Source organism: Meles meles, chromosome 3 (assembly GCF_922984935.1).
Source record: "Meles meles chromosome 3, mMelMel3.1 paternal haplotype, whole genome shotgun sequence".
Classification (NCBI taxonomy): Eukaryota; Metazoa; Chordata; class Mammalia; order Carnivora; family Mustelidae; genus Meles; species Meles meles.
Genome location: NC_060068.1, coordinates 61,103,749 through 61,126,537, shown reverse-complemented (window position 1 = coordinate 61,126,537; position 22,789 = coordinate 61,103,749). Strand labels below are relative to the sequence as shown.

The following is a 22,789-nucleotide window of genomic DNA, read 5'->3' as shown; positions in this document are numbered from 1 at the left end:
CCGAAAAAAAAAATCTGTCATCTTGAACAAGTTATCTGACCTTTATCTACTCTAGTTTTCCTCATTTAGAAAAAGGGATTGCCAGTACATTATTATTGTTATTATTGCTCCTATTAAATACTAAGAAGGATACTGTTTCAGTTTTCCAAATGAATTTTATTTTGAACAAGAGCAAAATGAACTGTTGTAATTTATTACACATGACTTAAACTTATTTATTTACAAAACTGAAAAAATATTAGAAATATGAACTGTTGCATGTCACTTCCTTTTTTAATTTTCCTTCTTAAAAATCTGTGGTCTAATGTTCTAGGGCAATAAAACTTCTTACAGACCTTATTACCTACATTAATTATTTTCCTGTGAAGTATAACATATAAAACTAATATTAAAACTATATATCCCAACATATCTTACTTTTCTGGCATAATGAAATGTAGCAAAGACCAGAGCTCTTTGAGGGAGTTTTGTAGAGGAGTTCCAGTAATAAGGAGACGATGATTGGACTTAAAGTCTATTAAAGTTTTATACAGAAGAGAGTCATCATTCTTTAATCGATGTGCTTCATCTACACCTATAAACGCCCAATTTAGACCTCCAAGGAATGCCTTAAAATGAACAGAACACAGTTAACATTTTAAGAGAAAAATTAAATTCAAATTACTAAACTGAGGCAAACTGAAATTAAAAGCAAACTTTTTTCAAATAAAAATTATGAATTTCAAGATTTACTGAAATCCTCAAATAAAGTAACTCAAGATGCAAAAAATTCGATGACGAATTCACTCATTGGAAAACAGATAAAGGCAAATGAAAGTTTTTACTAGCTTACACATTCAAAAAGGAAAAAGAAAAACAATAGTATCATTAAAATAGTATCATTTAAAATTTTTCACAAAAGATTTTTAGCTTAAGGCCAGAAGAAGCCTCTCTTAATGTCAATTTAGAGAAAGAAAATAGGATATAAATTTGGATATGTCTTGTTCCAAGTGTAGAAATAATTTGCTGTATGATTTTTATGAGCTGTGGATCTCCAATACATAAATGTGGGTCTCTGACTTAAAACAGGCAGGCCTCATTCTGCTCTTTAATGGTTGCATAAACTAGGAGACAAGCTCATTAACCTCTTTTGAAATGGAATTTTTCTTTACAATAAAATAGAAAGAGCAGTATCTTATAAAATAGATGGGAATTACTTGAGATACGAACTATAAAGAACTAAATAAACAACATCTATAAAGCATTTAGTATAGTGGTTCGCCCAGGGGTAGCTTAATTCTTTCAGGTATTTTCCTTCTCTTTAAAGATCTTATAAATCAACACACTACACCAAACTAGTTTTATATAAGTCAATAGTTGGTAAACTTTTCTTGTAAAGACCCAGATGGGAAATATTTAAGCTTCTTGCAGACAAATGTGTGTTGGTCTCTGTCACATATTCTTTGTTTTTACACCATCTAAAAATGTAAAAACCATTCTTCGTTCAAAAGTTATGAAATATAAGCAAGATTTGACCCAGAGGATGTGGTCTTCTGACCCATGATTTATCTTCTCATCCTATCCACAATATATGGTAAAGCAAAAATGAATATACTCCAAACAGAAAAGCATAGGTAATACACACCTTATCCTTCAATAAAATTTCGTAAGTTGTTAAAAGTATATTAAATTTTAACCGTTTGGTCTGGGGATGCATCCATTCATGAGTTCTTATCTATCAAGAAATTTTGAAGATAATTTTAAGACAAACATTAAGAAAAGTACACTTTATTTGAATACCTAAAAAAAAAATCCCTCCAAAATACTGAAAAAACTATGTTTGTTTACATAATAAAATCATTTTAATTCTTAACACAGTCCAACAAGCTACAATCATCTTACTTATAAATAAAAATATAAACAGCACAGCATTTCAAAGCCTATAAAAGTAAAGCAGACATGTTTTTAATACACACTTCCCACTGAAGGAAGTTCTCATTTAATGAAACATAAGTGATTAATTCATTTTATAACATAGCATTTATGGATGAGATATAATATCCAGGTCTGCTTCACAATATTTAGAAGGAATGTACTCTGTAGAGGTACAGATCAAACAAAACTGGCAAAGCTTTAAAACTGTGAAGCTGGAGATGGACACACAGAGATTTATTATACTCTTCTGTCTGCTTTCATGTATATTTGAAACTTTCTATAAGAAATTAGAAAAAAATATATATTACATAAAGTAACACTCAGCTAAAAATTGTCTTTTGTTACAGTCAATTGTACTGAATACCTTGTGGCAAGTTTTACACTAGAAACCAGGACTATCAAGACAAGTATGTCTCGATTTCTAAATTTGTGAACAAACAACTTACCATATTTCTGCTGTTAATGTCACCTAAATAAACCACAGCATTCATTTGAGAAGCCCATGTCTGAATTTCCCTTTGCCAAGAAGTAAGAGTGGAAAGTGGTACCACTAACAGAAAAGGTCCATATAATTGATGTTCATGGAACAAATAGTTCAGAAATGAGATCGTCTGTATTGTTTTTCCAAGGCCCATTTCATCAGCAAGGATGCAACTATTTCCTCTACAAAATTAAGAACAAAAATTATGTATGCAATAGATTCAAATTTATAAAGAAACATTTTCACATAACTCACGTACAAATTTAAACAGTTAAAATTAATCTGAAAGGTATACAAATATGCCACTTTTATTAGCTATCAATAATAAGTAAAGGCCTCTGCAATAGTATGAGAGAAGTACACAAAGTTTACCATTTTATTCCAAAGAAAGCTTAAAGAATAACAACAATATGAAGTAGTGCAGCACTTAAACAGGTTAAACTCAAACTCCACTGGATTTTCTTCTTAGTATTAATAAGTATTACTTACATACTAAGGAAATTCGAAAGCCTGTATATAAATACCAAACGGTCTTTATCCTTGATATTGGTGTAGATCTTTTCCAAATCCTGTATTTGTAAAATTCGTATGCCCTCAAATTAAACAGACAATTCAAAATATACTTACTTGCACCAAGAGTGAGCAAGCCAATTTAAACCATTCAGTTGATAATCTCTTAATTCTAAACTCTCATGTCCTCCAATATAGGATGGTTGCTTCTTTAGGGCTACAAATCTTGGCCTTTGCTTTAATACCTTTAGTAGAAATAAATGTAATAAGAAGAACTATCAAATGTGAGAATTTTTAAAGATCAAAATCTTAGCTTTTACCACAAATTCTGAAATTTTATCTAAAATTTCAGGCTCAGAAATTCCATGACTCAAAATCTCAAGATTCATTCAAATAAGACTGTATTCTGTTACTGTAACAATAATGTACAGTGAAATATTTTGCCCTCTTTTTTGGACCAAAAAAATGAAAGAAATAAATAAGTTCCTACTGAAATACTTCAGTCTTACACAGTTCACAAGATAGAGCTATCTTAAATTCATTCATTTAACTGCTGGTGCAGCCCTGACCTAGAAATAAACCATAAAACTGGCTTAACTTTCTGATTTCTAAATTACCATTATCAGTTTAATTCAATCTTATAGAAAGAAAACAAATTCTAGTAGTATACAGACCCTCAAAACTATTGTTAATAATGTCTCTAAGTATAAAGATCTTGTATTAGGCAAGGTACCCTTGGTACTACTTCTTTTCTTATGGGTATGTCCCTCTTTTCTTTCCCACCTTCAGAAAAAATATTCACTGCCTTTTAAAGCAAGCATATATATCTATTTTCTAGGGAATTTCCCTTATTTGGTCTCTCCAAGACACTCCTCAGAACTATTGCCACCAATTTATCACCTTCCTGACAGTTTCACTCACCAAGGCTAAACGACAGCACCACATCTAAGACCACATAGCAATCACCACAACACTCTTTCCTTTAAGATCTATCAACCAAGCAGTTCCCTCTCTTAGCGTCTCTGAAATCAGGATCTGACTCTCCATTTGGGCTTGTAATATTTATGATGTGTAAATTAAATTAGTTAAAAATTCCAAACAATACTCACTTTGCAATCTTTAAAAGGAGTGGTTTTTGATTGATTCCTGCTAAAATACTCATCTATGCATGCTTGAAACTTTTTGGAAATTAGAGCTCCATCCTCCCAGCTGCACTCTGAGTATGGAAGGCCCTGCCATTTACAGTAATAATCGGGATAACCAGCTGCTGACTTCTGATTGGAATGAGCTGTGAGATAAATCAGATATTTATTTATTTTCACAATGAATCTTATCCAAGGACTTATCTTTGGTAAAAAAAATACATAAGCAAAAATTGGTCATCTGGTTTACATTACCCTATTACAGTAAGACTAAACTATGGTATTTAATGTGTAAGTAGTAAATTTAAATTTTTTTCAGATCAAGCATGGAAAGATAAAAGTTCAGTGAGAATCATTTATTACTAACCAATTATTCGTTCGACTATTTGATACTGTTTATGTAGATCATCTGTAAGTTCTTGCTGGCAATTATAATATTCCACATCTTCTGGAGAAGCATTTTTCAACCTGAAAGATTATTAATCCACAAACAGACTTCAAAATCTCCCCTAAATAACCATTCCCCCATTCTATCTGTAGCACAAAATCCCCCATTTGCCACTTATCATGTGAGTCAGCTGAATAATGAAGAAACTCTAGTAGAAATAAAGTGAAGCATCATGAATTTTTAATTTTAAAAATGTATAATTTATAATATATGAGACACATTCCACACGATTATCATTAACAAGAAGTTCAGACATGGCTATTCCCAAAAGTTTATCTTCAAATACAATTTAAATCTATAAAGAGTTATTTTAGGTTATTGCATCTTTTTAAAAGATTTTATTTATTTACTTGATAGAGTGAACACAAGCAGGAGGAGTGGGAGAGGGAAAAGCAGGCTCCCTGCTGAGCGAGGAGCCTAATGTGGGGCTGTACCCTGGGACCCTGGGATTATGTCCTGAGCAGAAGGCAGACGCTTAACTGACTGAGCCACCCAGGCATCCTTTGGGTTACTGGACTCTTGACTATGTATTCCTTATTAACAAAAACCTTAGTAATCATCTTTGAACTGTTAAAATTAAGTAAAATATAAAATATATTTACCATCTTTTTGTTTCCTGATCTTTTTTCTTATAGTTATCCAATTTTTTCATTCCTCTAACATTCTGCTGCTTAAGGGTTTCTTCTGTCTCCCAAGTATTGTGAATATGGGACCATCCTTTCCATTTAATCAAATACTGGATCTCGCCTGGTTCCTTGTTTTTTTCAAATCCTGCATTTGGGTCACCATCTGCTTCAACTGCATAGATGGTTGTAGTAGCACCAGTAGCTGAAAAAGAAAACACAATACATTCCATGTAATTCTGTTATAAGATCATTTCCTTCAACTCAAAAATTCAAGAATATGAATAAAGATATATGTTTTTAAGTAAGTAAAGAATCAGTGTAGAGAATGTAAGGATAATTGTATTACACATACATAAAAGAAACTCCAAATTTTAGAATGGGAAGATTATCTAATAAAATTAGAAAAAACAAGGTCAAAAAACAGTGGCACATCTAAAGTCATACAGCAATTTATAATAACCAATGACTGGCTGCCTGATAACAAAATAAAATATGAAAAATCATCTTTAAAAACTCCAAAATCATTATGTTAGAGATATCTGTACCCTCATGTTCAATGAAGCATTATTTACAACAGCCAAGACATGGAAACAACCTAAGTATCCCCTCAACAGATAAAGAAAATGTAGTACACATATATAATGGAATACTATTTAGCCACAAAAAGAAGGAAATTCTGCCATTTGCAACAATGTGGATGAATCTGAGGATATTACACTAAATGAAATAAGTGAGAGTAAGACAAATACCATATGATCTCACTTACATTTGGAATCTAAAACAAACAAAAACCTCATAGGAAAAGAGATCATCAGATCTGTAGTTACATGGGCAGCCAGCAGATGCGTGTGGGGGTTAATAATGTAGATGTATACAAACTTCCAGTTTTAAGATAAGTAAGTATTGGGGATGTAATGTACAGCATAATGACCATAGTTAACACTGTTCTACAGTTTATTTGAAACCTACTCTACGGGTAGATTTTAAAAGTTATCACAAAGAAAAAAATTTTTCTCTTTTTCTTCCTCTTATTCTATCTACATGAGATGATGGATAAATATAAACTAAACTATTTGTGGTAACAATTTTGCAACGTATGCAAGTCATGCTGTCAATCTTAAATTTATACACTGTATATCGTATCTCGATAAAACAAAAAAAAATGCATGTCAAGATAACTAAAAATAACCTACAGATTAGAGATGAAAGAAAAAACATTTAAAAATAACCAAACTATTTGTGAAACTGAAAGTACCTAAATAACAACCATTATTTAGGTATGACAACAAAAAAACTGAAATACATAGTTTATAAGAATTTTTCTAATTATCTGCAATGAACAAAGTCAGGTTAAGTGGATTATGTGGGAAGAAAATATTCAGGCTAAGCAAAGTATATTTTTTTAACAAGTATAACAGATGAAAAGCCACCCTCTTTGCTTTCAAAACTGAAATAACTTCAAGAAATACGTTATTTATTTTAGTAAATATTACTGAAACAACCAAACAATAAATGTTTTTTTAAGAAAATACCTTCTTGGGCACCTGGGTGGCTCAGTGAGTTAAGCCGCTGCCTTCGGCTCAGGTCATGATCTTGGGGTCCTGGGATCGAGTCCCACATCGGGCTCTCTGCTCAGCAGGGAGCCTGCTTCCCTCTCTCTCTCTCTCTCTGCCTGCCTCTCTATCTACTTGTGATCTCTGTCAAATAAATAAAATCTTTAAAAAAAAAAGAAAGAAAATACCTCCTTTTCTCCCAATCCGACAATCCATAAAACGTTCTATTGTTTCAAATTCTTCTTCCTCAGGTTGAGGGACATCCTCTCCACAGACCTCCAATAGATCATCGGAATCTGTTTTCATTTCTTCATCTTCTTTATAGCTAACATTGACAGTTGCCTGACGACGAGAACTTCTTTTATCATTATCATAATCTTCATCATCTTCCTCCTCAGATGAATCAATCTGTCTCTTTTTTTGTCCAAGAATTTTCTTCCCATTTTTTGCCTTAGATCTAGGTAGGGAAGACCAGGGGATAGAGGTGTTTTACAGAAACACCAGCATATTAAAACAAGATGTGAGACACTATATTCAGAAAGAGTACCTTCTGTAACCAACAATTTTCAGGATCAAATTGAAAACATACTATACTTACCTATTTTGAGGTTTTCTGCTTTTAACTTTGTTTTTTGGCTCATAATCAGATTCTGTTTCATCACAACTGCTTTTATCTCTTTCTTCTTCAGATTCTGAATCTGAACCAGACTGAGATGGAGATCCTGACCCAGACATTTGCCAGTCTTCACTGTATATAGAATATATAAAGTATGTTTGTTTATCCTTACATCGTATAGCAAGTTTTATCTCTGATAAAAGTTCAAAAAAAAAAAAAAATCAAACTGAACTACATTTCAGTTAAAATTAAAAAAACTGTTGCTTTTACCCACACCAACATATTAACATGTGAATAGAGTAAAAAAATGCTGGAAAATATTCTTCACATATTTCTCCTGTAACTGTACAGTTTTGTTAATCATTTAGTTACACTTCAATGAATGGCAAATAAGGAAATGTTATTCTGATTATCTCTGTGGATGAAAACATAGTATGCTATTTAAAGAATCACAGGGTTTAATTTTGAAAATCTTGTATAATTATATTTGCCCTCTCTAAAAAAAAGATTCTAATCCCTTTCATTTTAATTTTCTGGAGACTGTGACTTTTAAAAATACACACTCTGAAACTAATTTTTAAAGTAGTACATGTTCATTAAGAAGCCTAAAATACAGTATAGAAAAATGTATATATAAAAAAGTCACTCCATTTTGACCAACAGTCAATGATCAGCTTACCTTTATTGCTATTTTTAGTCTACTCAGTCTATTTAATTCTAATACACATGTAGAGAAAAATTACTGGCTGCACATATTAATATTCTACTATAATATAAACTTCAAATGGAAGACACATATTAAATTCTTATATATACACCATATCCTTTTCTCACAGCTACTGCTTCTACTCCATTCCTCTGTATCTCTTGTGTCAATTATAACTTTGTCAAGAGTTACATAAGCAAGCACATATGCTAAAATCTGGTTTATGATAAAAACATGAGAAGCAATTTCTTTTTTATCTTGAGATCTTTTTAGAGCTTGCACATTAGAAGCACAATACATAGAATATATGAAAGTATCTCCAATTCACGATTTTTTAGAACACAAATTACAGTGATTTTTATATTTAACCAAGCCTACCCATCATCCCAAATTGCTAGATTTTTAAAAAATTATTTGGCTGTACCTCTGCTAAGTTTACAAATTACTAACTCAGTGGAAGAGTTTATAGAGCTGATGAGACACAATAGCTGAAAATGTACTTCATAAACTAAAAGACAGATCTGAGGAAATTAGCCAGAATGTAGCACCGAAATAAAGGGATAAAAAAACATGATACAGTAAGATTAATGAAGATGGATGATCCAGTAGATATATAAAATAGATATAATCCAATATGACTGATATATATTAATAACAGTACCAGAGAGATTTACAGGATAAGAAAATATCCAGAAAACAGGAATCTGTTCACATTAAAGATAATATAAAATGAGTGAATAAAGTGGAATAAATAAATAACAAATCCAGAGTCAGACACACTAAAGTGAAACTACAGAATATTCAAGACAAATAGAAAAATAAGACCTAAGACAATGGAATAATATTTCTGGCAAAATGAAAGAGAAAAAAAATCAGACCATCTAAGTAACTGAACTGAGAATCTGAAGTACTCTTAAACACCTTCTGAGTCAGGATGTTTAGGAAATTATAGTGAGTTTCTAAATGAGTTCTACAGAGAAAGTAAATTTCACATGCAGATGAACAGTAAGATAGCTATTAACATAAATTAACAGAAGTACCCAAATTTCCACCGGTCCCTACACTTCTACATAGTTTTCCCAAGTTATTAAGATTTTCTGATTTTATGACCAAGTAGAACTCTGGAATTTAAAAATACAAAGGAGAGAGAGGTTATAGAAGATAAACAAGTGGCACAAAAACCTCAAGTCCTCAGAGAAAAATGGATATTAAAAATTAATAGTTTAAATTAACCTAATAAGATGCCATGAACCAAGAATTTACATGTCTACTTTTGACAATTTTTCATAAAGATAAGAAACACAACATCAAAAGGTCTTCCTGATATGACAATGATTGGCTGAACAAAATGACATACTCTTTATGCTTTTTCCTTTTGACCTCATTCGATGAGTCATCAGAATCTTCACTGCTGGAGGAATCCTACAAAGAAAAAACAAAGCTAATGTTATTAATGATTAGAATTTGACCATGGTATCAAATTTTTGCTTGTCATACTATTTAACATTCACTTTGCTAATAACGCTATATGTATATATTATATATATAATGTATAATATATATAATGTTATATTATATATATATGTATATATATATTTATATATATAATATATATAGTTATATTATATATATATGTATATATATATTTATATATATATAATATATATATTTATATATGTATATATAAACATATAATATATACATATATGTATATGTATATATATATACACATATGTATACATATATACATATGTATAAACATATATATACATATAATGTTATATGTATATATAGTTATATATTTTATATATAATATATAATGTATACATTATATATATACATTATATATTATATATAAAATATATAACTATATATACATATAAAATAAATATTATATATTATATATAAAATATATAACTATATATACATATATATGTGTATATAACAATATATACATATGACTATATATATATAACCATGTTGTTATATTTGTACCATTAGCACATAAAGTAATAGCATCTTTATTACAAATTTATAACACAGCCATTGAAATTAGGTAAATATCACAATGTCAGCATTTTATATAACACCTTAAAATCTACCACCTCTAGAAACCATTATTTTTGCCTAGTATGGCCTCAAAAAGGAATTGTAATTGTTGGCATATTCAAATTTGGATTTAATATATTAATATTAAATAGTAAAACACATTTTATATCTATAAATATATGTGCATTATATGTGGTAAAAATACATAAACATATATTTAATAAAATATATTAAAATAAAAATATTTTTAAAATTTAATATTTTCCTGCCCCATTAGACAGTTTTTGATAGAGTTCTTTCTGAATGTTTCTGCACAAACACACATGCTGGTGTACTTACGTGTGCGCAGGAACTATACTGTTTATATCCAGCCTATTCTTTTAAAAAGATCTTGTGACTTATTCATATTCTATACAAATGATTTAATAGACATGTTTCTATACAAATGATTCTATACAAATACATTCTATACAAATACATTCTATACAAATGATTTAATAGACATTTCTAGTTTTGCTGTGATAAGTAAATGTACACACATCTGTTACTTGTTTGGATTAATTCCTAAAAGTGGAATTACTGGATAATATCATATGTATATTTCAAGGCTCTTGATGCACGTACTTACAAATATTTCCTCATCCTTTCAAAACACTGTAATAATTGCATAAACACCTACACCTAGCTAAATGATTGGGCACAATATCTACCTTTAAAATAATGGTTTCCTTTTATTTACTTATTTGACAGAGACACAGCGAGAGCGGAAAACAAACAGGGGGAGTGGGAGGAGAACCAGGGTTCCTGCTGAGCAGGGGGCCTGATGCAGGGCTCGATCCCAGGGCCCTGGGATCATGCCCTGAGCCAGCCAGGCATCCCTAAAATAATAGCTTTCATGATGAAAACTCACCTCCTCTGATCCACTATTAGATGAAGCCTGCTGCTGCTGCTGCTGCTGCTGCTGCTTCTTGAGCATTGCAGATCTCTGAACAGCCAGAATACTAGGGCTAGATTTCCAAAACTGTAACAGAAATATCCAGTGAAGGATGAAATTTTGAAAAAAACAAAAAAGGTCAATTTACTGAACAGTAGTACCAGCATTATCACTGCCTCCAAATAATAAGTTAAGACTCTCTTCTGTACTCACATTATGTGTAATACAATGTTATGGCAATTAAAATTCGGAGCTTTAGTTGCATATAAAAAATTTATGGTGTGCTACGTTTCATAAACAAATAATATTAATCAATATATTCCTTGGTGCTCCATATTATTTTCAAAAAACAAAGTGACAATCTGTGACACTTTTGCTACTGGAAAAGTGGCTGCCTGGTTTTTTAATTATTGTGAGGTGAAGATGAAGAGCTTGAGTCAGAATGCAAATCAACTATGTCACTAAGTATATAGTTTCAGTTCAACTGACTTTTATTTTCGTTATTTATTAGACAGCAAGATTTTCTCTGTGGCAGAAGATATGTGTTGATGTACATTCTGGCCCAAAAATCTTATCATGACTGGTACTCTAAGTAATACTACTGTATTCTGAGGAATAGATAGGTTTTAGTAAATCTTGTATTAGCCTTTTTCAAACAGAATGACCCTTAGCCTACTCTACCAAGTTATCTTGAAGGAAGCAAGTTCTCTTAGATTCCCCTATTAGCAATAAAGTATCTCCTTTGAAGATCTTGAAAATACAGATCAAACACACTAAGATTAACAGAAAGATCTCACAAAGCCTTTAATTTTTATCCATGAGACTATGAATATTTACGAAACTCAGTTTCTGCCTTAGAAAGTGTTTATTTTGTACCTGCTTGACCGCTTCTCTTCCAGCCAATCAAATCCACAGATACTTTACGTTTGAGAAAGTAATTTTAATGTTTAAAATTAATGTTTTCTAAAAGCTAGACTAAGAATACTATAAGTCAATGTCATAAATTTGCCCAAAGTAGTACAAGAAATCAATCTTTCAGGATACTTTATTACCTCAGCTCCATCAACTTTCGGTGGTTTTGCTTGGACTTTGTTTTCTCGGGAAGTGTCTGATTCAGACTCTGACTGACTGCCCGATTCGGATCCAGATTCAGAGTCACTGCTACCTGACTGGCTACTGCTTCCATCACTACTGCTTCCAGAACTTGAACCAGATCCTGAGCCCGAAGCTGACCCAGAATCATCATCCGACTGGCTACAATTTGAAAATAAACAGATTTCAAACAAAATTTATTAGGAATTTAATTTGCCTTGAAAGTCAGCAGAAAGCCTCAAATCTTTAAGCCTCGTTTATTTCATATTTCAACATTCCATAGCCAAACAGAAAAAAGAATATTTATCTATAATAAATGACTTATTTTGTAGATTTAGTACAGCTTTGACAAAAACATAAGCCATCAGATCACAATCTTCCTCTAAGATAATGAATAAAATCTATCAAACACAGAATCCTGAGCTAGAAACTTGGGAAAATAAGAAATTGAAGCCATGTAGTCCCTATCCTTAAAAGGCAATTTAGCCATAGGAACTCTAACGAAGAATTGTGTGAAAAAAACAATTAATGTACTGAAAATTTTCACAGTCTTGGTAGAAAAAAAACTAGTTTCTACTTGTTTTTAAATTATACCTGTACTCTACCATTCTGGGGGAAAATAATTTATTAAAATTAAGCTATGAAAAAGGGTGTCTGGGTGGCTCAATCAGTTAAGCATCTTCCTTTAGCTCGGGTCATGATCCCGAGGTCCTGGGGATCGAGCCAACACATCCGGCTCCCTGCTCAGAGAGGAATCTGCTTCTCCCACTCCCTCTGCTTCTCCCCCAACTCATGCTAACTCTCTCTCTCCAATAAGTAAAATCTTGCAAAAAAAATTTTTTAAATTAAAAAATGAAATTCAGCTATGATGGAATATAATTTACTAAAAGGAAAAAATCAGTAACTGCTTCTCTGAGAGTATCACTGAATCTCTCATGGTTCCACAGTAATAAATCTGAAATAGTAAATTCTCACAATCTTTTCTAACCTCTGTGTATCACATGTGAAAGCAATTAACAGTTCACTGAAAAACCACTTTTTTCCCCATTACTAATTTTCAGTCCAAAGTAGTCTAGAAATGGTCAGGACTGAGCAGGTGACTATGTAAATTACTAAACATAGTGTTTACATCTGAATTGTTGAAAACTAGGGCATTAAATTCTTTATATACACGTTTGATTCACATTTTAATGTATTTTCACCTAGCTTTTTTTTTTTTTTTAAAGATTGTATTTATTTATTTGACGGAAAGAGAGACAGCAAAAGAGGGAACACAAGTAGAGGGAGTGGGAGAGGGAGAGGCAGGCTTCCCACTGAGCAGGGAGCTCGATGCCTGGGCTCGATTGCAGGACCCTGGAATCATGACCTGTGCTAAAGGCAGACCCTTAATGACTGAGCCACCCAGGTGCCCCTAATTTTACCTAGCTTTATGACAAACAACAGATAATGTAGTTTATGTATACACAGCTCAACTCAAGCTTCATCATCCTCTGCTGTAATTTTCAGAAATACCACCAGATGGAGGTATTATTCTAAAGAAATAGACTGCAATATTAAAAGTAATTCCTTTATAAAAATTTCTCCTTTTCTAGAGAAAGGAGTTTAGTTTTCACATGGAAACACAGACATAAAAGTTTGAAAGAAGACTTCTGATTCCAAAAGTTAGATATAAATTAAATGCTTAAAATGCAAACATTTGCATATCTGAAAGTCTGAGAATCGAGTAGAATAAAATTTACACAGAAACAGAAAAAATTTGCCTTTTAAAGTCTATGATATCAAGACCACTTAAAAAAAAAGATTTATTCATTTATTTTAAAGAGAGAGAGAAAGAGAGTGTGGATGCAAGTAAGAAGAGGAGCAGAGGAAAAGGGAAAGACAATCTTTAAGCAGACTCCCCACTGAGTGCAGAGCCCTACTGGGGGGCTCAATCTCTTGCTCCTGAGATCATGACCTGAGCCAAAATCAAGAGTCAGAAGTATAACCAAATGAGTCACGCAAGCACCCCACAATCACATTTGCCAAAATTTTTAACCATTGGTCACATGGTTCAGAGATCCAAAATCAGCACAGTGCCTTGTAACAAACCAACCCCACTTACCATATTTTACTTGTGTCCCTTCTGAGAAATTTCAGCACGAATATTAAGATACTTTTCCTGACATACAATTTTGTTTTTCCTTCAACCCGCCTTCATTTACTCAGTAAATTTTACAGAGACAATATCATGTATTAGGCACTGGCAAGACCAAGAGCATACAAAAATCCTTACCATTAAAAAACCTCTTAACTCTGGGGCACCTGGGTGGCTCAGTGGATTAAGCCGCTGCCTTCGGCTCAGGTCATGATCTCAGGGTCCTGGGATTGAGCCCCGCATCGGGCTCTCTGCTCCGCAGGGAGCCTGCTTCCTCCTCTCTCTCTGCCTGCCTCTCTGCCTACTTGTGATCTCTCTGTCAATTAAATAAATTAAAAAAAAAAAATCTAAAAAAAAAAAAACCTCTAACTTTAAAAAACAAACAAAAAAACCCTCTAACTTCATATGGAGAGACAGTCATGTCAAACAGTAAGTGTCGATCTGTGCTATTTTAAAGTAAGTGATCTAGGTGTATAGGGAGCACTACATATACAACCAAGTCTAACAGAGTAATTAGGAAATACTGAGAAAAAAAAGTATGATTGATAGAAAAGGAGAATTGCTTGTAAGCTTCTTGAAGACACCATTCTAAGGGTCTTGAAGACCCTTACACAGGTAAAGGTGCCCAACAGATACTCAAAAAACAGGCGGACAGGAATGACTGAATTTGGGGGGCTATCATAGGCTATATTCTTGATTATGTCTTGATTAGTCATTCCAGATGAGTGGCTAGTCAAAATTCTTTGTTAATAAATCAAAATTCTTGGGGTGCCTGGGTGGCTCAGTGGGTTAATAAAGCCTCTACCATCAGCTCAGGTCATGATCTCAGGGTCCTGGGATCTAGCCCTGCATCTGGCTCTCTGCTCAGGAGGGAGCCTGCTTCCCTTCCTCTCTCTCTGCCTGCCTCTCTGCCTACTTGTCATCTCTGTCAAATAAATAAATAAATAAAGTCTTTAAAAAAAAAAAAATCAATCAAAATTCTAAGTGAAAGGAGGAATCTTTCCTTTCATATTCTTTAGGTTATAGTAGTTCTGGCTGGAGATAAAAGCAAACAGCCTGAATCCAGGTTACTCTAATGGCACAAACCTATTATAGAAGGTATTTTACCTTATGTATTAGAAATATAAAGTGCTTATTTATCTAGTTGTTCTTAGTAGGATTAAGAGTATACAAAGATTAAGTAAGAAATATTTTATACTGCCACAGAACAATCTCCAGAATGTAGTTAAGTAAAACACAAACAAAAAAAAACAAGATATAAAATGTTTATAGTATGCTTCTTTTGTATAGGGAAAAATACACATATTTGCTCATATTTTTAAAATAGCAATAATGGCAGTATATGCCAACCATTAAAGTTAAAAATGGTTATCTACAGGGGCGCCTGGGTGGCTCAGTCGGCTGAGCAACTGCCTTCAGCTCAGATCACGATCCTGGGGTCTTGGGATCAAGCCCCGCATCAGGCTCCCTGCTTGGTGGGAAGCCTGCTTCTCTCTCTCCCTCTGCTGCTTCCCCTGTTTGTGCTCTCCCTCAACCAAAAAATAAAATCTTAAAAAAAAAAAAAAAAAAAAGGGTTATCTACAGAGGGAGGGACAGAGGAAGAATAGCGGGACAAGGTTTGAGATGGGAGTCCTCAGATTCAAAACACGTAAATGTTTTACATAACTTTAAAAAAAAAAAAAGAAAATCCTAAAATTTTAGGAAAAACAGACACCAGCTTAGAAAAAAAAATCTATATTCAGACAAAAAATTTTGAGCTAAAATTGTTGAAAAACCCCTCCCTATTAAAGTAATTGTTTCAGGCCACTCCTGTAAATGCTCTTTCCAGAATAAAAATCTGGGCGTGGCCTAACTTTCTTTTTTGTCTTCAGTGTTTCTATAACAAAATGCAAACACCTATGAGGGCCTTCAGGAATTTGTCTTTGCCAACCCATTTCCAGTTAGTTTCCCACTTAAATCCTTAGTTCTAGCAATGGCAAACTACTTGTAATTCTGAGAGCCAGTTTCTCTTTCCACTTCCTGCTTTTGCTCAAGTACTTCTCTTTTTTTTTTTTCCCTCACTATAGAATTCCTACTTGAGCCTCATCTCAGAGGCATTTCTCTAACATTTTTCCTGATGCCATTATTCTCAATTCAACCCTAAATTAGGTATCCTTCCTCAATACTTCCAAAATGTTATGTACATACCACAATCTTGGCTGTGCATACACTCTGTAATGAACGCTGCAGTACTGTTTTCTTTGGTGTTTTTGGTATCCTATCCTTCATATTCTACTATGTTTCAAGAGTGTTGGGATTTTACTTGTCCTTTGTATACTGAACACCAAATGAAGAGCTCAATATCTTTGATGGGTGGTTGGATGTACATATAAACAAACAGATCAAAGATAATATATGGGTTCAAATGCTTGTATAATTCACAAATATAATTGGTCTACAAGAAATATTGCTGAGCTCCAACTAATGTTTTATTTATTTAGGTAACAACCAATATCAATAATCTATACATAAGTCACATAAGAGTTTACTTAAGCGTTATCCTTATTATATTAAATCCCGCTACCACATTACAATTAAGAGGTGGATTAAAAGAAACACTGTATTCCTCACCTTTCTCAATTTACAAAACAAAACCCACCATTAATTTATAGGCACTATGATAAAATTGTTTTCTGAGGGTAAATTAAATAGGAATACAACACTTAAATAATAAAATAGCAATTCAAATTAAAGTCTCTTTGCAGGCTTGTTTTTATATTCAACTTCAAATACAAACAAGAGAGCAATGTAATGAACTACCATATATCTAAAAACCAGCTTCACAATTACCAATACACCAATCTTGTTTCAAATAATCCAGTTTCCCAAACACATACAATCTCAGGCATTTTAAAATTTTATCCATAAATATTTAGGTAATACAAATAAAAAGTTTAACCAACACTATTTTAAAATATCCACAATACTATTACTGTATCTTTAAAATACCACTTACTGCTGAATTTCAATATGAAATTAAATATTAAATATCTAGTTCAGTTTACCTTAGTCACGATTTTATTTCTTCAACTGACTGAGTAGGAATCCAAGTGAGATTCACAAATTGCACTTGAATCATATTTTCTTACGTCTCTTTCATTTTTTTAAGTTTTTATTTAAATTCCAGTTACTTATCATACAGTGTAATGTTAGTTTCAGGTATACAGTATAGTGATTCAATACTTCCAAATGTCACCTGGTACTCACCACAAGGGCACTCCTAAACCCCATCACCTAGTTAACCAATCCCCCCCCACCCCGGCCAATCCACCCCACTTCTGGTAACCATCAGTTTGTTCTCTGGTTAAAAATCTGTTTCTTGGGGGTGCCTGGGTGGCTCAGTGGGTTAAAGCCTCTGCCCTCAGCTCAGGTCATGATCCCAGGGTCCTGGGATAGAGCCCCACATCGGGCTCTCTGCTCTGCAGGGAGACTGCTTCCTCCTCTCTCTCTGCCTGCCTCTCTGCCTACTTGTGATCTCTGTCAAATAAATAAATAAAATCTTTAAAAAAAAAAAAATCTGTTTCTTGGTTTGCCTTTTTTCCTTTGCTCATTCATTTTCTTAAATTCCACGTATCAGGGGCGCCTGGGTGGCTCAGTGGGTTAAAGCCTCTGCCTTCGGCTTGGGTCATGATCCCAAGGTCCTGGGATCAAGCCCCGCATCAGGCTCTCTGCTCAGCAGGGAGCCTGCTTCCTCCTCTCTCTCTGCCTGCCTTTCCGCCTACTTGTGATTTCTGTCTTTCAAATAAATAAATAAAATCTTTAAAAAAAAAAAAATTCCACATATCAGTGAAATCATACGGTATTTCTTTTTCTCTGACGCTTTAAGTTTCCTTCATTAATTTGACAGTTCCCTCTTCCTCTTTGTTTTCTCTTGCAATTTATTTTGTGGAAGAAATCAGGTAGTTTTTCTTGCTTTTTCAGATTTTGCAAACTGTAACCCTGTGGTATTAACATATTTTTCTGGCCCTTATAGTTCTTGTAAACTCTTAGATCAAGAGACTCGGATTCAAATTCAGCTTTTCTTAGCAAGAATAATTTTTGAGTTGTTATGGACTTCTATCAAAAGAAACTTAAGTTTGATTGTCCTTTTTGAGTGAGGTTAAGTTTTCAGCTGTGGCATTCTCAGCCTTATCTATTCATTACACAGTTTCCTATAAGCTCTGTATCTAACGTTTTTAGCAGCCATTGGTCATGATTGCTTTATCACCTATTTATTTAGAGGCAGTAAAATGGTGATCTATCTTTATTTACCCATTATATAATTTCATTAATAGGTGGAATATTTCTATAATGAGAAACTTCCGTAATTGTTAACCTTAAGGTACAGTTCATACATGAAAGCTATTTTCATTTCTCTTCCTTGTCAGTTTTGAAAGTTAAATTGTTAGCATCCTTTCAAAGTCAACCAATAATTTATCTGTCTCATTAACTCATGGATTTGAATTATCTGATGAATTTTAATCCACTGTATCATTGTTGATGTCCAAATTGTCCCATCTTTAGCCAACAGGAAACCCTTTATTAGTTCTGAAGTTCTTCTGACAAGAACTCAAGTACTTTTTGATAGCTTCCTCACTTTCTGGTCTGACAAGAAGAACCGGGCTCATCTTGCATAATTCAGAATATAATTCTGTTTAGATTAGAACTTAAATTTCAATCTGAGTACTAAGTGAGCCTATAACTAGGGATTGGTCACTGATTTTAATTTTTTTTTTTTTAAGATTTTATGTATTTATTTGACAGAGAGAGAGAGAGATCACAAGTAGGTGGAAAGGCAGGCAGAGAGAGAGAGGAGGAAGCAGGCCCCCCACTGAACAGAGCGCCTTATGTGGGGCTCGATCCCAGGACCCTGGGATCATGACCTGAGCCAAAGGCAGAGGCTTTAACCCACTGAGCCACTCAGGTGCCCCTGATTTTAATTTTGTTTTCAGGGGCTCCTGGGTGGCTCAGTCAGCTAAGCATCTGCCCTCAGCTCAGATCTTGATCCCAGGGTCCTGGGATGCAGACTCCCAAAGGGCTCCTCCCTCAGCAGGGAGCCTGCATCTCCCTCTGCCTGCTGCTCCCCCTGCTGTATGCTCTCTAACAAACAAAATCTTTAAAAAGTTTTGTTTTTAATGGAATGACCTAGAATAAATACTTTAGGAGACAATGCATTAAGAATTTATACTAGCATTTCCAATTTTAATTTGCAGGGTTTTTATTTCTTTAGTTTTATATTTATAGTATCACTTGGGTTGAGTTTTTTGGTTCCAAATAGCATTAACAAAATTACTGTCTATCTTAGAATATATATAATAGTTCCAAAATAATACTGATATTAACAACATGATTACTAAATATCAAAATTTCTTTACAATTCTTTTTGTCTTTCAGGATACACACTCCTAGAATCAAATTATTGTTTTAAAGTCACCTGAAATAGTTTATTTCTATATAGTCATCAATTTGGCTTACCTACAGTCATTTGCTTTTTTTTTTTCTTTCATTTTAGAGACTACTTTTTTATTCATCTCGATTTAATATTGCTTTATTATTTACTTGGGTCCAACTTGAGTTTACAGAAGTTAGTTAAAATCTACTATCCATCCTTGTCTCCTCTATACTATGTCCTCTCTCCCCTAAGGTTCTTTTTTAAATTTTTAAATTTATTTTCCCTTTTTCCAATGTAAGCAAATTATGATTAAGAAATGTATGTTTCTATCCCCTCTTTCATAAGTAATCATTAACATATTAACACTATTAAATAAATGATACATTATATACATATATATTGTATTCTAGAGATCATTCCACAGCAGTAGATATGTTCCCCCTTCCTTTATACAACTGCACATACTCCCTTTCGTAGAATCATCACCATTCCAATTTGACCCTCAATGATGAACATGCTTTGCTTCAATTCCTGTGATATCACACTGATACAAAAAGATGGCCCTTTGCGTATTTCTTTTTGTATTTATGACAGCATATCTTTTGATTTGCTATTTATCAACCAATATAAAACATCCACTTTGAAGTGTTAAATTGTAATCACATAGCACCCAGATCCTGATAGGTAAGTACTATTCTACACTCATATGAACTGAGAAACCTTTCAAAAATGGCAGATTCTAGGGGTGCCTGGGTGGCTCAGTCAGTTAGGTGTCTGCCTTTGGCTTTGGGAATGATCCCAGAGTCCTAGGATGGCTCCACATCAGGTTCCCTGCTTAGTAGAGAGCATGCTTCTCCCTCTTCCTCTGCTCCTCCCCAATGTTCATGCTCTCTTACTCCCTCTGAAATAAATAAAATCTTAAAAAAGAAAAAAAATAGCAGATACTTGGGACAGGAAAATAAAAGATGAATCTAAACTATCTTCCTATGCCAAAAAGCAAAATACTTGGAAAGGAAGGAAAAGAAAAAATGGGGACATGTTAAAAGAATAGGAAAAAAACAAAACAGGACATAGGAACCACCCTGAAGAAGCTTTCATTGGATAAACTGACCTGAGTTCAAAAGAGATCATTAAAAAGTTATTCTCCAGTTTGTTTTAAATGACTCTTAATCTCACAAAACAAACTGGGGGTTGCTGGGGGGAGGTGGGATTGGGAGAGGGGGAGCGGGCTATGGACATTGGGGAGGGGAGGCGAACCATAAGAGACTATGGACTCTGAAAAACAACCTGAGGGTTTTGAAGGGTCAGGGGTGGGAGGTTGGGGGAACAGGTGGTGGGTGATGGGGAGGGCACGTTTTGCATGGAGCACTGGGTGTTGTGCAAAAAGAATGAATACTGTTACGCTGAAAAAATTAATAAAAAGGGAGGAAAAAAAAAAAAAAAAAAAAAAAAAAAAAAAAAAAGTTATTCTCCAGTACATAAAACAGGAATTCTTGAGTCCGTTCTGATGATAAGTAGGTAGGTAGGTAGGTAGGTAGGCAGAAAGACAGGGGAGGGTTCTGATAGGGCTCTGAATGCCAACTGATTAATGTGACCAGGAGAGCAGTGTAGAAAATTAACATTTTGCAATCATTATTAAAAAATAGGTTTAGGCAAGAATCATCAATACAAGCTATATCTAAGGAAAGAATCTGATGAGTAGATATTTGTAGTCCCAAGTTAACTTCTCAGAAATTGCTTTTTAGTATAACAGATAAATTTGAAACTAGTTGAAAAACCAGGTACCACCTTGTCCTGATGATCAAAACTAACATCATCAATAGGGACAGGCAGAAAACATGAGCCTCTAGATATACTTTTGAGAGAGATGTATCATCACTTACACAGTACTCCAGCCAGGGATGCATATAGTAGGCGATGCATAACTTAGATCTAATCATAAGTGAACATAAGACAAGCACAAATTGAGAAATACATTCTGTAAAATAACTAACCTATCATCTTTAAAATGCTAATGTCATGAAAAACAAAGAGAAGTGTTACAGATTAAAGAGACGTGACAGCCAAATGCAATGTGTGATCTTAGACTGGACCTGTACTGAAAAATGATAAGGACGACTGACCATAACGGAATAATGACTAAAGATTAAAGTATTATGGGGTGCCTGGGTGGCTCAGTGGGTTAAAGCCTCTGCCTTCAGCTCAGGTCATGATCTCAGGGTCCTGGGATCAAGCCCCGTATCGGGCTCTCTGCTTGGCAGGGAGCCTGCTTCTCCGATCTCTCTGCCTGCTTCTCTGCCTACTTGTGATTTCTGTCCATCAAATAAATAAATAAAATCTTAAAAAAAAAAAAAGATTAAAGTATTACATCAATGTAAACTTTTCTGAATTTAGTAACTATACATGGTTTCTGTAAAGGGGTACCTTTGTTCTTAGAAAATATATACTGAAGTATCAGTGCCTAAAGGGGCATAATTTTTGCAACATGCTCTTAAAAATTCAGTAAAAATAAATATGTATTACATATGTATCAATTATTCAGATTATGTATGTATAAAGGCAAAAAATTAAAAAGTAATGAATCTGGGCAAAAGATATACAAAGAATTTCTTGGTACTATTTTTGCAACTCTTCTGCAGTCTTCACTAGTACTCCTTCTCTATTCATCCTTCACTTCTCCAATCAAGTTTTTCTAGATCTTCACTGATTACATAATATACCTAGACAGGATGTCTGGCACTTAGTACAATGCTTAATATAAGCCAGTTGTATCATAGAAGCGTTACTACTTAAATCTATCTCTACTCTCTAGAACTCTTTGACAGACTCTAAAAACATGTGAATCGATAAACAGTACTACTACCTCTCTGCTTTTTATTCAAAAACATCATAAGCCTATATCTTTTATAATTTTCTTGTTCTTTCCTCCTGGTTTCTCTGCTTTTATTCTTCTTCTTTGGGTTTTTTTCTTTCTTAAGTTATGTAATTTAAAATTGTTATGGAGAAAAAAATTTTGAAGAATCAGAATATCTAGAACACTAAAACTAGGTCCATTGCCCACATGCTCACAATTGTCTATATCCAAGTAGCACTGGTTCCTTAGAATGATGCCTATAATCATCAAATCTCTATATGATCTTCACTAGTCACCTCCCCCAAATAAGTATCTTATAC

At 33.5% G+C, this 22,789-nt stretch overlaps 1 protein-coding gene across 4 annotated transcripts in view; it reads right to left on the bottom strand.

Moving 5' to 3' along the window:
* Nucleotides 1-22,789, bottom strand: part of CHD1 (chromodomain helicase DNA binding protein 1) — a 74,288-nt gene that overhangs the window by 34,558 nt on the left and 16,941 nt on the right. For all 4 annotated transcript variants that reach the window (XR_006817696.1, XM_045999454.1, XM_045999456.1 and 1 more), the window contains exons 3-14: nt 12,032-12,233; nt 10,956-11,066; nt 9,354-9,418; nt 7,273-7,422; nt 6,863-7,131; nt 5,098-5,323; nt 4,415-4,515; nt 4,015-4,193; nt 3,023-3,150; nt 2,361-2,577; nt 1,625-1,714; nt 418-608 (exon numbers count right to left, since the gene is read on the bottom strand). Coding sequence is in view for 3 of the 4 variants with exons in the window: in XM_045999454.1 (XP_045855410.1) it covers nt 418-608; nt 1,625-1,714; nt 2,361-2,577; nt 3,023-3,150; nt 4,015-4,193; nt 4,415-4,515; nt 5,098-5,323; nt 6,863-7,131; nt 7,273-7,422; nt 9,354-9,418; nt 10,956-11,066; nt 12,032-12,233 (1,929 nt within the window). In the remaining variant the exon portion in view is untranslated. The remainder of the gene's footprint in view (nt 1-417; nt 609-1,624; nt 1,715-2,360; nt 2,578-3,022; nt 3,151-4,014; nt 4,194-4,414; nt 4,516-5,097; nt 5,324-6,862; nt 7,132-7,272; nt 7,423-9,353; nt 9,419-10,955; nt 11,067-12,031; nt 12,234-22,789) is intronic.